This window comes from Schistocerca nitens, chromosome 4 (assembly GCF_023898315.1).
Source record: "Schistocerca nitens isolate TAMUIC-IGC-003100 chromosome 4, iqSchNite1.1, whole genome shotgun sequence".
Classification (NCBI taxonomy): domain Eukaryota; kingdom Metazoa; phylum Arthropoda; class Insecta; order Orthoptera; family Acrididae; genus Schistocerca; species Schistocerca nitens.
The window spans coordinates 890,788,733-890,801,299 of record NC_064617.1 but is presented as its reverse complement, the minus strand read 5'-3'; the positions used below and the strand labels follow the sequence as shown (position 1 = coordinate 890,801,299).

General features: G+C 38.6%; 1 protein-coding gene across 7 annotated transcripts in view; it reads left to right on the top strand.

Moving 5' to 3' along the window:
- LOC126253432 (WASH complex subunit 5-like) overlaps positions 1-12,567 on the top strand; it is a 183,143-nt gene that overhangs the window by 45,778 nt on the left and 124,798 nt on the right. For all 7 annotated transcript variants that reach the window (XM_049954772.1, XM_049954770.1, XM_049954771.1 and 4 more), the window contains 2 exons: positions 7,624-7,815; positions 9,029-9,249. In XM_049954772.1, the coding sequence (XP_049810729.1) occupies positions 7,624-7,815; positions 9,029-9,249 (413 nt within the window). The remainder of the gene's footprint in view (positions 1-7,623; positions 7,816-9,028; positions 9,250-12,567) is intronic.

Genomic DNA, 12,567 nt, shown 5'->3' with positions numbered 1-12,567 from the left:
ATATGATTAGCTGAAAATCTTGCTTTCAGTGCTTAGGAAGCTACTGTACTGTATTTCGTAACAGAAAAATATGCAGTTTACGTGTCACTGCTCATCAAAGATTTTCCCCAAACGCTTTTTTTTGAGTTTGATGTCTGAAAGTGCCAAGAAGTTCTACATCGGTGTATAAAACCTTCACCATTCAGAGGATTGAAGTTTTACAGTTCTGGGGGAGAAGGTGTATTTTCGCCCAGCAAAAAGTGAATTTTTAACTGGGAAATCTGGGATTTTTTTGTCCTCATGTACGCCCTTTAATTAAAAAAAAAAAATTCATCCTTTGCAGCATGTAGGCTGTGGACTGCCTTTCACTCACTCTTACATCAACCAAATTCTTGGGTGTTTATGGCATGACCCAGGAAATGAACTGATGCTCCACATATGCACTTTGATGTATTGAGGAATAAACCATGTGAGTGGAGATAAGTGAAGATTTGCTGTAAGTGGTGCAGGTGTTCTGTTTCGGAGCTGGAAATCACCAAAAAAATCATAATCAGTAAAGACATAAAAGAATTTGAAATTGTGTGTGAATTTGTCCATAAAGGGCTGGAAGGTTTGTGCAGTGTTGCATAATCCTAAAGGAATCCTAGCAAATTCGAATAGGCTGAATTTAATGCCAACAGTGATCTTAGATATGTCTTCCAGAACACTGTGCATTTCATAGAAAGCCTGTACCAACTGTGTTGTTTAGAAGATGTGTTTTCCATGGATATTGAATGAGAAATGTTCAACATACAGGACAGGACACCTGTCAGAAATAGTTGTAGTGTTAAGTTGCCTTTAATCGCCAAGTGGATGCCATCTATTGCTCTTCTTTAGAACTTTGTGGAGAGGCGAGGCCCAGCTGCCGTTTGACAGATGACCGATCCCTTGGGTGAACATAAAACAAAATTCCTGCTTCACTATCTTCAAATTCTCAGGTGGTAATTGACAGGGTTGAGCATGAATAAGCAGTCCTGGTATTGTTAGAACATAGTACGTTGTTGTATGCTGTATGGGCTCTAGAATGGGTGGCTGCTGAGTAATGTCAGGAAATTTCTTAAGGAGTTGTAGATATAGGATATTACAAGTGATCATGCATACAGCAGTGTTGTCTACACGGTGTTAACACCCGCGGCTAGCTAAGTTAGATGTTGTGTCAAGAAGATGGTGGTGTCGATGGTCTGATTGCAGGCCACAAAATCATAAAATATGCTCCAAGGATGGTGTGGATCATGTCTGTTACTATGATTTGCCACTTACACTCACAATGAAGCTGGAGTTAAGTGAGAATGTCGCATGAATATATGTCTTGATTGTGGAACAATTGGGAACAAAGGGGCTACGGCCATCACTGTTGCAGCGAGATAGCCGAGAAGAAAGGTATATCGATATATCAGCACCTATGTCTACTAGAAACTGCAGTTTTATACGGTTTTTGTTGACAGGCGATGGTTGCCATCTAGGAAGCATTACCGACTTCTGGGCACATTTCCCATCTCACACAAGAAACATTTTTAAGCTTCTGAGCTAAATCGTTTATTGTATCAGTATACGTTTTCAGCTGAAGGCAGTCAGTGATGTTTCCACTGCACATCAGCTCTGTGATGGGTGACTAGAGTATTGCGTTTGGAGAATGGCGACTTGTGCTTAGTGATGGGTGCTTATAATGGTGCCAAGGAAATGCCTGACTGTGGAAATAAGGCTGCAGTACATGTGGATGGATAAATCTCAGTAATACAATCTTTCATTTGTGCTAGGGTGTCAAGATTGCAGTCACTTACTGTGAGTAACTTCCATGTGTCAGGCCATAAATGATGCAGTCTGCAAAACAAGCACTTATAATCTTTATAATCTCACTGCAGCCGAGTCCTGGCAGCCTGTTGTGACCTATGTATTACATAGATTAATCGGAGAACTTCTTCATTAACAGCATTGGTAGATAGAGCCTGTATGTGATGCAATAGTTGTGAAGGTGTGTGATCACCTAACTCTTCTGTGTGGAGTAACTGTCTCAATCATTTGGCTTCTGATTGAGACAAGCAACTGATTACAGCATTTTTAATGACACACTTATGTCTTACATCCGTGTGTGTGTGTGTGTGTGTGTGTGTGTGTGTGTGTGATGGTGTCATTATTATTGCTAAAGGTCTGATGTCCCTACCACTGATGCAGTTCACTCGGGGGGGGGGGGGGGGGAATCTTTCCTCTGCTTTTTATTCTAGTTAACTGTGCACTAACACTCCACATATAAATTTTTTTATGCCATGGGTGCCGATGGGGGCTTTTGGAACCTAAAATTAAAAAATGCTGGGGATCAGCTGACCTTGATGTGAAGCTTTGAGGGACATCACTTCGCTCACGAAAGCATTGTTCCTTTCCAGGCGAGGCACTGCAGTGGTCTTGAGCTTGAGGAATGTGTAGGCACCACCCTAGCTGGTAACAGCTCCACACTGTGACATAGTGTGGACAAGTCGACCCATGTGCACATGTCAGAACAGTTGTTGTAGCTAGCCACTGTGCCCATGCTCATAGGAATATGAAAAAAATGTTCTAGTCTGTGAAATAACAACTATATCTTCATACATATACAGTGCCTCATGGCACCGTCTTTCATGTACACTACTTAAAACATAACTAACCCCTTGAAAATGCAGTGTCTACTAAATAAGCACTAGTACTCTCACTGCAGCTGACTACTGGCAGACTTTTCCTTCTCGTGGGAACTGCGGGTATTGTCGAAATATACTCTATGGGTCCTTGCTGTAAAGAACTTGGCATAGTGGCAAACTAATATTCTCATGTTTTAAACTGTTCATGACTTGTTTTATGTTTATTTCTGCAGTATGTACTAAAAAGATGTCCCTAATTCCTCATCAGTGCACACCACTGGGTTTGATTGTCGATGGTGGTGAGAAATCCAGATCTGCCTTCATTTGATTCAAGAAATTGGCTCCAAATTTCTGACTTAAATTGATATCCATTGTCACTTAAGATGCACTATGCCTTGATTATGTTTTCAGAAAAAATTCCTTGCAGTATCCTGACCATGATGTTTTCATTGGCCTTTCTAAAGGGATAAAGTTTTACAAATTTCAAAATCATTGCTTGCACTAATTTTTGTATGGCGGTAGGGAGTGTGTCATGAATAACATGAAAAATCTCCACCGGTGGGGTGGGGTGATGGCATTTAAAGGTAACTTTTTTATGTTTTTCTGTAACAACTTGAGAACCATGTCTTGTAGCACAAATGTTTCCCAGTACAAAAATAAACTACTTTCAATTTCCTGCAAAAAGGTCCTATTCACTTTTTTCTAAAGGGCTTACAGCTTCCCCATTGCAAGGGATGTAAAAGTTATAGATTTTTAAAAATAGTATTTCAGTAGTATAAAATTAATGTTTACTGTTAAGTGAAGTGGGTTAAGAACAAATATTAAGTGAGTGTACTATTTGTAAGAGCAGTAGAGGCATATTAAGGGATAACTTGTGTTTGGGGGCTGTATTTCGGTCTGGAGGGCCAGGGCTGGAGGATAGAAGCGTGAGGGAAGGTAGGTGTCAGGTTGAAGTCATGTGCTTCCCTCCTTTATAGATCTGAAAACTGAAGAGCAAGCAAGGGATTCTCCACTCTGTTTACCCCACTACACCACTACATCACAAGAAACAAATACAAAGTTATACTGACCTTCTACAGTAAGTCTTATGAATCACTGGTGATGCAGTGCGCAAATGTGCATGGAATGGGAAGGGGGGCAGCTGTTTATTTTCCACAAAGTGTTTTGACACTTCATGGAATGCAGATAAGAGTTATGAATAATAGTAATGCAAGACCTCATACATTCAGAATTTATGTAAATTGGTTCTTACTCACCCTGTACTGCAGCTGTAGCATTCGTTCAGAAAGGCAGCTTACTTCACCATGAGTGCTACTCGCCTTTCATTTTGCAGACAGAGTATAGCTTCGCAGCATTTCCTGTCCAGTTCTTTTAAGTGAGTAGACAAAATAAGTTCACTGAGCTCCTGTTTATATGTTGGAGTTATTCTCAGTTTATTAAATGTAAGTACTTATCTGCAGTTGTTAAGCGAGTTGTTGTAAAAAAAAGATCATCAGCTGGAGCCTGCAACTGTCTTCCAAAATGAAGAGTCTGTACCAAGGGTAACATGCTGTCAATATGTATTCGACAATGTTGATTTCTTTCTATCTATTTAACACTAGTTACCAGCAGATTACTCTTCTAGGCCTGAGGTCATGGGTCCCCTAAGCTTACACACTACTTAAACTAACTTAAGGGTAAATTTGGAAAAGGGAGTGCAGGGGCAAAAAATAAAAACCTTGTGGTTTGCCAATGGCATTGTAATTCTGTCAGAGATGGTGTAGCACAGTTGAACGGAATGGAAATTGTTTTGGAAAGAGGTTATAGGATGAAAATCAACCAGCGTAACACAAAGATAATGGGATGTAGTCAAATGAAATCGGGCAATGCTGAGTTCTTTAAATTAAAGATTGAGGCACTGAAAGTAGTAGATGAGTTTTGCCATTTGGGCAGCAAAATAACTTGTAGAGAAGATATAAAATACAGACTGGCATAAAGGGGATATAAAATTCAGACTGGGAGTAGCAAGAAAAGCAATTTTGAAGAACAAGAGGAGTTTGTTAACATCTGTTATCAATTTAAGTGTTAAGAGGTCATTTCCGAAGGTATTTGTCTGGAGTGTAGCCTTGTATGGAAGTGAAACATGGACAATAAACAGTTCAGACAAGTAGAGCGTAGAAGATTTTAAAATATTGTGTCCTAGAAGAATACTGAAGATCAGACAGGTAGATTACATAACTAATGAGGGAATACTGAATCGAATTGGGAAGGAAAGAAACTTATGGTACAACCTGACCAAAAGGAGGGATTGATTGATAGGACACATTCTGAGGCACCCAGGAATCTTTGAGATGCCAATGGAGGAAAGTGTGGAGGTTAAAAATTTTAGAGGCAGAACTTGGCTTGAATACGGTAAGCGGATTGAAATGGATGTAGGATACACTACTTTTGCAGAGATGAAGAGGCTTGCACGACTGAAGACCATAACAATAACAGCATATCCAGTGCCGTGTGAGTGTGAATAATGTGCTCAGTCATTCGACTGTTGTGGATCCCTACTTATCTTGCCACTCGGGAGTACCTTATGATGCTCCCATTGATATTTATGGTCATTGTTGTTTGCATGTTGTTCTTGCATGACTGTTGTGGTACTGAGATTAGGAAGGACCACTGTCTTAATGTTTGATAAGTGTGTGGACTACTTATCATCTTGGAGTGTAACATTTTTCTATCTTAATTGTTTTGAATTTATGAATTTACCTTCAAAAGTGTGTGTAAATGATATTCAAAGCTGTATTTAGGTTTTGAGCGATAAATTTGTGTTGTGACATATTATGTGATTTAAATACATTTTTAGAAAAAAAATGAAATTTGTATTGATAAACCGGTGAGATTTTTCAGTGACAGCAATATTTCAGTGACAGCAAGCATGAAAGTTGTCACTGAGAGCTACTGAAAACAATAGAGTATTTTTCTACTATTCCAGTGCATAATGCAAATGCTGAATGTGTTTCTTACTGGTTTTTCCCCAGTGGAAATATGAAAGAGAAAGATTCAATATTAACCCTCAAAAGGCTGCTATATTACTGAACTACTATAACAAAGATATTAGTTGCTCAGTAGTTGTTCAGAGAAATATGGTTAAAACTTCAAGAAAAGTGTTGATATCTGTGAGTACAGTATACCAGGGTAAGTCAGTAAATAAGTCAGAAATGTCAGTTTACCTTATACAGTGGTTGAATTACATGCACATGTTTTGGTGGCAGGTTGCGGCAAACATATGCTTGTCTCACAGGCTGCTAGATATAGCAAGGCAGCCAGTGCAAGATGGTGATTGTGCCACATGAGTGTACTGGGGTAGGACAGCATGCGATCATGCACTTTGTGGACCAAAAGACTGTTCATAGAAGTAGTGCATTGCAAAATGTGTCCTGTGTATGGTGACAACAGTTTATCACAGGAAGCTGTGTTCAGTTGGATCCAGGAGCTTAACAAAGGAGGGAAAAGCATCAAAGATTGAGAGCATCCGGGTCATCCTGTAGCGGTGACAATAGATCATTCGTTATGACCAGCATGTGACGATTGGTGACATTGTACGTGCTGTAGGCTGTTCACATGGAACTATATACAACACCATGCATGAGCAGTTGAGTTTTCATAAAGTTTGTGAACAGTGGGTGACCCACATGTTGACTGAGGAGCATAGAATGAACAAAATGGCTGCGTCTTTGAAGCACTTGTTTGGTACTCTGAGGAAGGAGAGAACTTCATAACATAAATTGTTACAAGGAACGAGCCTTGGGCTCACCAGTTTTAACCGTAAATCAATCAGTCATCTGTAGAGTGAAAACATTCCAGCTCCCAAACAACAACGAAGTTCTAGGCTGTTCCATCAGCTCACAAGTTCATTCTCACCGTGTTTTGGGATGTGCAAAGGGTCATACTAATGAAATGCCAGTCTCACATTGCACCACTCCATAGGAAATCCAACAGGGTGCTCGCTGCAGATGACCTGGTCTCCTAACAAAGAAAGCAATTTTTCTGGATGACAATGCCTACCCTCACACAGCAAGACAAACACAGGAGGTTTTGTGAACATTTCATTGAGAATGCTTGAAACATCTGCCCTATGATCCAGACTTGACCCCAAGAGACTTTCGTTTGTTTAGGCATCTAAAATCTCATTTGGGTGGCTGACGTTTTGAAAATAGTGATGATGTAGCCAAAGAGGTTGCACATTCACCGTGACAGCAACTAAAATACTTTGCTGCCTTATATCAAAGACTTTTAAGGAGATTGTGTGTGTCTGAATGTATACATGTGTAAATATCGTGAAGTTACATTGATTATTATTGCTGCTGTTCTGTTTTGTGACTTACTTGTTCACTGACCCTTGTATAAAGTAGTTATGTTTTAAAATAATAAAATAATGGAATGTCAAATCTTAGCTTTCAGTGTCTGATCCTCTGCTGTATCATGATGTTTTATGTTGAGGCCTACATTTTACTCCTTCATGTTCTACATTTCACTAAAACGATCTAGTAACCTCACTCAGAAGTAGTACACACACATTACTTAATACCATGGTTTGTGAAAATGTGAAATGTGATGGTGTGATTTAGGTGCTTTGGCAGTTTGAGGGGTCTGGCACTCATTTGAAAATTGATGTTGGAATCATAATTTACCTTTTATAACTAGATGGAGATTGTATTACCATATGCAATTTCCTTGTCTCTGTCACCATTAACTGATAGGAGTACAATAATGTAGCTATGTTAGTGAGGTTTTGTATTTGAACTTAGCTACACCAGGATGCCTGATCAGATCAAATTTCTGATTAAATTAAGTTTCGTTTTTCAGTTTGATGATTGTGTGTTATGCTTTTTATGTTCTGTGATGGTGCTTTCGTAAGACAGTATTTACAAAAATTCACGTGATGGTGCTTTCATAAGATAGTATTCATAAAAATTCACTACTGTAACTTTTTTAATGTGTGATATTGTTATTCTGTTCACAGCAACTACAAGATTTAGATGAGGAATTTCGAGAAAATTATACAGAAATTTTGACCAGGTTCTACTTAACATTTGAAAGTATTCACAAGTATGTGACCGATCTCAACCACTTTTTAGAAGAGCTGGAGGAAGGTATTTATATTCAACAAACTTTGGAAGGAGTACTTCTCGATGAGGAAGGACGACAGTTACTAGTAAGCAGGATTGATTTTTTGTGGTTGTTTGTTTGTTAATGCATTGATATTCTGTTCTCTATTGATTCTTAGCTATGACTCCATTAAAATTATCAAAGCTAGAATTATTGATTAATTGGAAAATATTAAATAAACAACTTTTTGGACATCTACTCAGATATTTACTGAAAAGTTTGTAGTTCAAACTGCTCCACCAAGATCTTCCACTTGGTCTGCTATTCATGTTTCTGAATAGAACAGCACCAATGTAAATGTCGCCGCTTTTTCCACGGTCATAAAATACTATCTGTCCATCAGGTTGCTGAGAAAGCAGGAGATGAAAGATAGTAGATTGGTAAGTAAGATGCCAGCTTCAGTTCAGAGTTGATAGAAGGGACAGAGTGAGAAAGATGGATTAAAAATTGAAAAGAAATTAAATTTGGAGAGAGTAATTCAGTTATTGAATAGAAAAAAGGAGAAAATAAGGAAGAGGAGAAAAAAGAGGGTGAGAGACAAGGAGGGAGTTGGGGGTATGAAAAAAAAGGGGGGGGGGTAAAGTAAATAATTACGTAGAGGATAAAGGGGAGCTTATGCCAGTTGAGATTAAAACATGGAAGGGTGCAGGATGAGGGGATATGTTGAAAAGTAAACAGTAGCCAACATGCCAGTTGGTAAACAGCAAGATTGGTTTTAGAAGTTGCTGTCTCTTAACTGTTGTAGGATTTACCAGTGTGGGTCTGGAGTTAAGTAGTTGTGGGTAAGTGCATTGGCAGGCCTCACAAAGGGAACGATTACAGGAGCAACAAACTTGCTGCACTGTAATGTTCACAGACCGTTGTCCACACCCTATTGTTGTCATCATGAAATATTTTCACTGTTAGACAATCTTGTAGCACTATCTGATTGATTTTGCTATGTCACTTACATGCTCTCTGATGGATGGCTTGAAACATTAATAGACTAGTGATAAGCCTCAGGCACTGATGAGCTTTATTTAGTTCCAACATTTGCAGCTCCATATCCTGCCATGCGGTACGAAACCCATGTTTCACTTAAAGAAAGACAATTTTTGTTTTATGAAACTTGGCAGTTGAGTTGTGTAACTTATAATGCCATACTTCCTGTGATTTAAATTTTTTCAACTTTATGTGTTGCCAATGTTAATTACCTTAAATTTGAATTCAATGTAGGGCTCCAGTGCATGGTACATTTTCAGATTTTCTTCTGTTTCCAGTGTGAAGGTCTGTACCTGTATGGTGTGATGCTGCTGTTAGTTGACCTCCACATAGAAGGAACGGTCAGGGAGCGCATGCTTGTTTCTTACTATAGGTACAGTGCACAGAGATCCAGTGCTGACAGTAACATTGATGATGTGTGCAAATTGTTGCGCTCTACTGGCTTTGTAAATACTCCTGGTGCAAAAAAAATACCAAACTATCCAGTAGAATACTTCAGGTAAATGTCCTATACTGATGCCAGAGTTTTTACGTCTATTTACTTTCTTTAATTGTATTATTCAAATTTGGCACACTTTGTGAACTGTATGGTGAAGTTGCTTATTACCAGCCGTCATTAGAATTCAGAAACATGCTGTATGAAAGTGAACTTGTTCGTGACTTTTGTAAACCCCTTCATGCAGATCGGCTGTATGAAATGCTAGTAAGTGTAATAAAATTCAACACAGAATACATTCCTATTCAGTTTAAATTTGTAGCCCAAACTATCTGGCCATTCAGTTTTTGCCAGTTTAGAGTGTAAGTTCTCATAACTTTATCTCAGTTATCATTGCATTTTAGATCAGCTTCTTATGTTCTCCTTGATTTATCCATCATCAGGGTCTATACACCCTAGGATAACCAGGAATTTTATCATATGGGCTAAAACAGGGAAAAACCCATGAATTTTTTAGAATTCCAGAATTTTTTGTCTTACCGTATTTACTCGAATCTAAGACGCACTCAAATCTAAGCCGCACCTGAAAAATGATACTCGAAATCAAGGAAAAAAAATTTCCCGAATCTAAGCCGCACCTGAAATTTGAGACTCGAAATTCAAGGGGAGAGAAAAGTTTTAGGCTGCACCTCCAAATCGAAACAAAGTTGGTCCATTGTAATATGAGAGACAATTTAGGTCGAATGAATGACGATACAGCTACAGTAGTTTGATTCGAGCCGTACTCTTAGCAGTTAAGCTTTACCAGGTAGCCATTTCTATGCATCAGGCACTCCGTCCGTATTTATACGGGTACCCTTCCTTTTTCACGTGCTTTGTCTGGTTTGAATTGATTGCTTATTTTTCTTTGATCTGATAAGTGCTGTTCTCTTTGTTTTAGGTGTTTACGTCACTCTAAGCTGAAAATGCATTACTGTACTGTGTCATGCATTGTTTGTCACATTCTGATGATGTGTTTTTGCGAGCCGGCCGCGGTGGCCAAGCGGTTCTAGGCGCGACCGCTACATTCGCGGGTTTGAATCCTGCCTCGGGCATGGACGTGTGTGATGTCCTTAGGTTAGTTAGATTTCAGTAGTTCTAAGTTCGATGACCTCAGATGTTAAGTCCCATAGTGCTCAGAGCCATTTGAATCATTTTTTGTGTTTATGACCTGTCGCCGCTCGCAGCATGGCTTACTTTTGTGCACGCTACCGCCGCTTACAATTAAAAAACGAAAGAGAGGAATCGTCTCATTAGCAAAACAATGCTGCTTTCTTCAATAATGATCAATAAGAACCAAATAATAGACTGCGTATGGTAGAAGATGTTCTGAATGAGAGTTTAGCGAAAATTTTTCTCCGTTTGAAAATCTTTGCAGACGCCTCTTTAGTACATTACATACTGCACCGAAATTAGAGTCATCTTAGATTTAAAAATCTAGTCAATTGCCGTGCTTCATTTCTGACTGTACCACTATTAGGCATAAGAATAATACAAATATAAACATGACATGATATGTATATTTTTCGGCATTTGCTGTTGTCTCACTCAAGTTTCGTAGTTTATTAGGCAGACTGGATTTAAATGAGATAGCAGCAAACACGAAACAATACATGGCAAAATATTTATATTCATATTATTCTTATGGTGAAGAGAATACTGCGTGTGATTCACAATACATAAAACCATCTCTTCTCACAGGTGGGAAAAAATTCAGAACGTAGAGTTGGCCATATTGACAAACATCCCAAACAGTCTTGCCAGTCGGATTTTCGTAGTACATTGAAATGCTGCTACATTTGAAGATGAACAATACGGAATTTGTATTTACTTCGTTGGATAATGTATGAAAATGCAGTGGTTGAAACTCGGGGTAGAGAAAAAAGCTCATCTTCCACCCCTTTTTTTTTTTTTAATTTATTTACTGACGCATAGGTTTTGGCGCCAGTATCTATCTCTGTGCCTGCAAAGCATGCCTGTGTAGCGCTACATATATTCGACGGCAGAACTTAGTTGTGGTAGCACCTACCAACATTTTTCAGAACTTCCGCTTACTTTGCACTCAATTCTAAGCCGCAGGCGGCTTTTTGGATTACAAAAACTGGAAAAAAATGTGCGGCTTGGATTCGAGTAAATACGGTAGTTTTCAATAAAATTTTTGTAATTTTTACTGGTAAGAAATGATAATCTAACAAAGAATTTTACTTTAGCCTGCCACTGCAGAATAATGTGCACCAATAAAATGTAAACAAAAGAAAAAAAACACCAAGATAAAACTAAATCGCAAAGAAAATGCTCAATTTACAACAACAAAACACAGTGTGCAAGCAAACATCTGTCGACAGCAAAATATGTCAAAGGCTTTACGATGAAGACTGTGCAGTACTTTGTAAAAACAAACTGCTTTTGGTGAGCATGATGTCACACTGTTTACATTTCTAACAGGTCACATGAAAATATTGTGAATTATGGTTTGAGGAGTGTTACTTTCAAAGTAAATTTCCTTTTATGAAAGATGAATTACATTACGTGTGAGAATGTGCGATGAATTTCTTAAATCAAAGAGCATTGTCTCTCATTCAAAACTTAACACTTTCAGGAGCACCCACTGAGCAAAATTTCGGATCCATAAGACCAGATATTTTATGTCATTATTTAAAATTTTACTGGCACATTTGTGTTTGATATATCTTATAGGATAACACATTCAAAAAATATTGATATTATATGTGGAAGCTTAGCTTTTCTTCTACATCTACATCTACAAGGTTACTCTGCAATTCACGCTTAAGTGCCTGGCAGAGAGTTCATCGAACCATTTTCATACTACTCTCGAATGGCGCCTGGGAAAAAGGAACGCCTAAACCTTTCCGTTCGACCTCTGATTTATCTTAATTTATTATAATGATCATTTCTCTCTACATAGGTGGGTGTCAACAAAATATTTACACATTCAGAAGAGAAAGTTGGTGATTGAAATTTCGTAAATAGATCTCGCCGCAAGGAAAACTGCCTTTGTTTTAGTGACTGCCATCCCAACTCGCTTATCATATCAGTGACACACTCACCCCTATTGCATGATAACACGAAACCAACTGACCTTCTTTTTGCACTTTTTCGATGTCTTCCGTCAATCCTACCGGATAAGGATCCCATACTTCGCAGCAATATTCCAGCAGAGGACGGACGGGTGTAATGTAGGCTGTCTCTTTAGTGGGTTTGTCGCATCCTCTAAGTGTTCTGCCAACAAAGTGCAGTCATCGTTTCGCTTCCCCACAATATTATCTATGTGGTCATTCCAATTTAAGTTGCTCGTAATTGTAATTTCTAGGTATTTAGTCG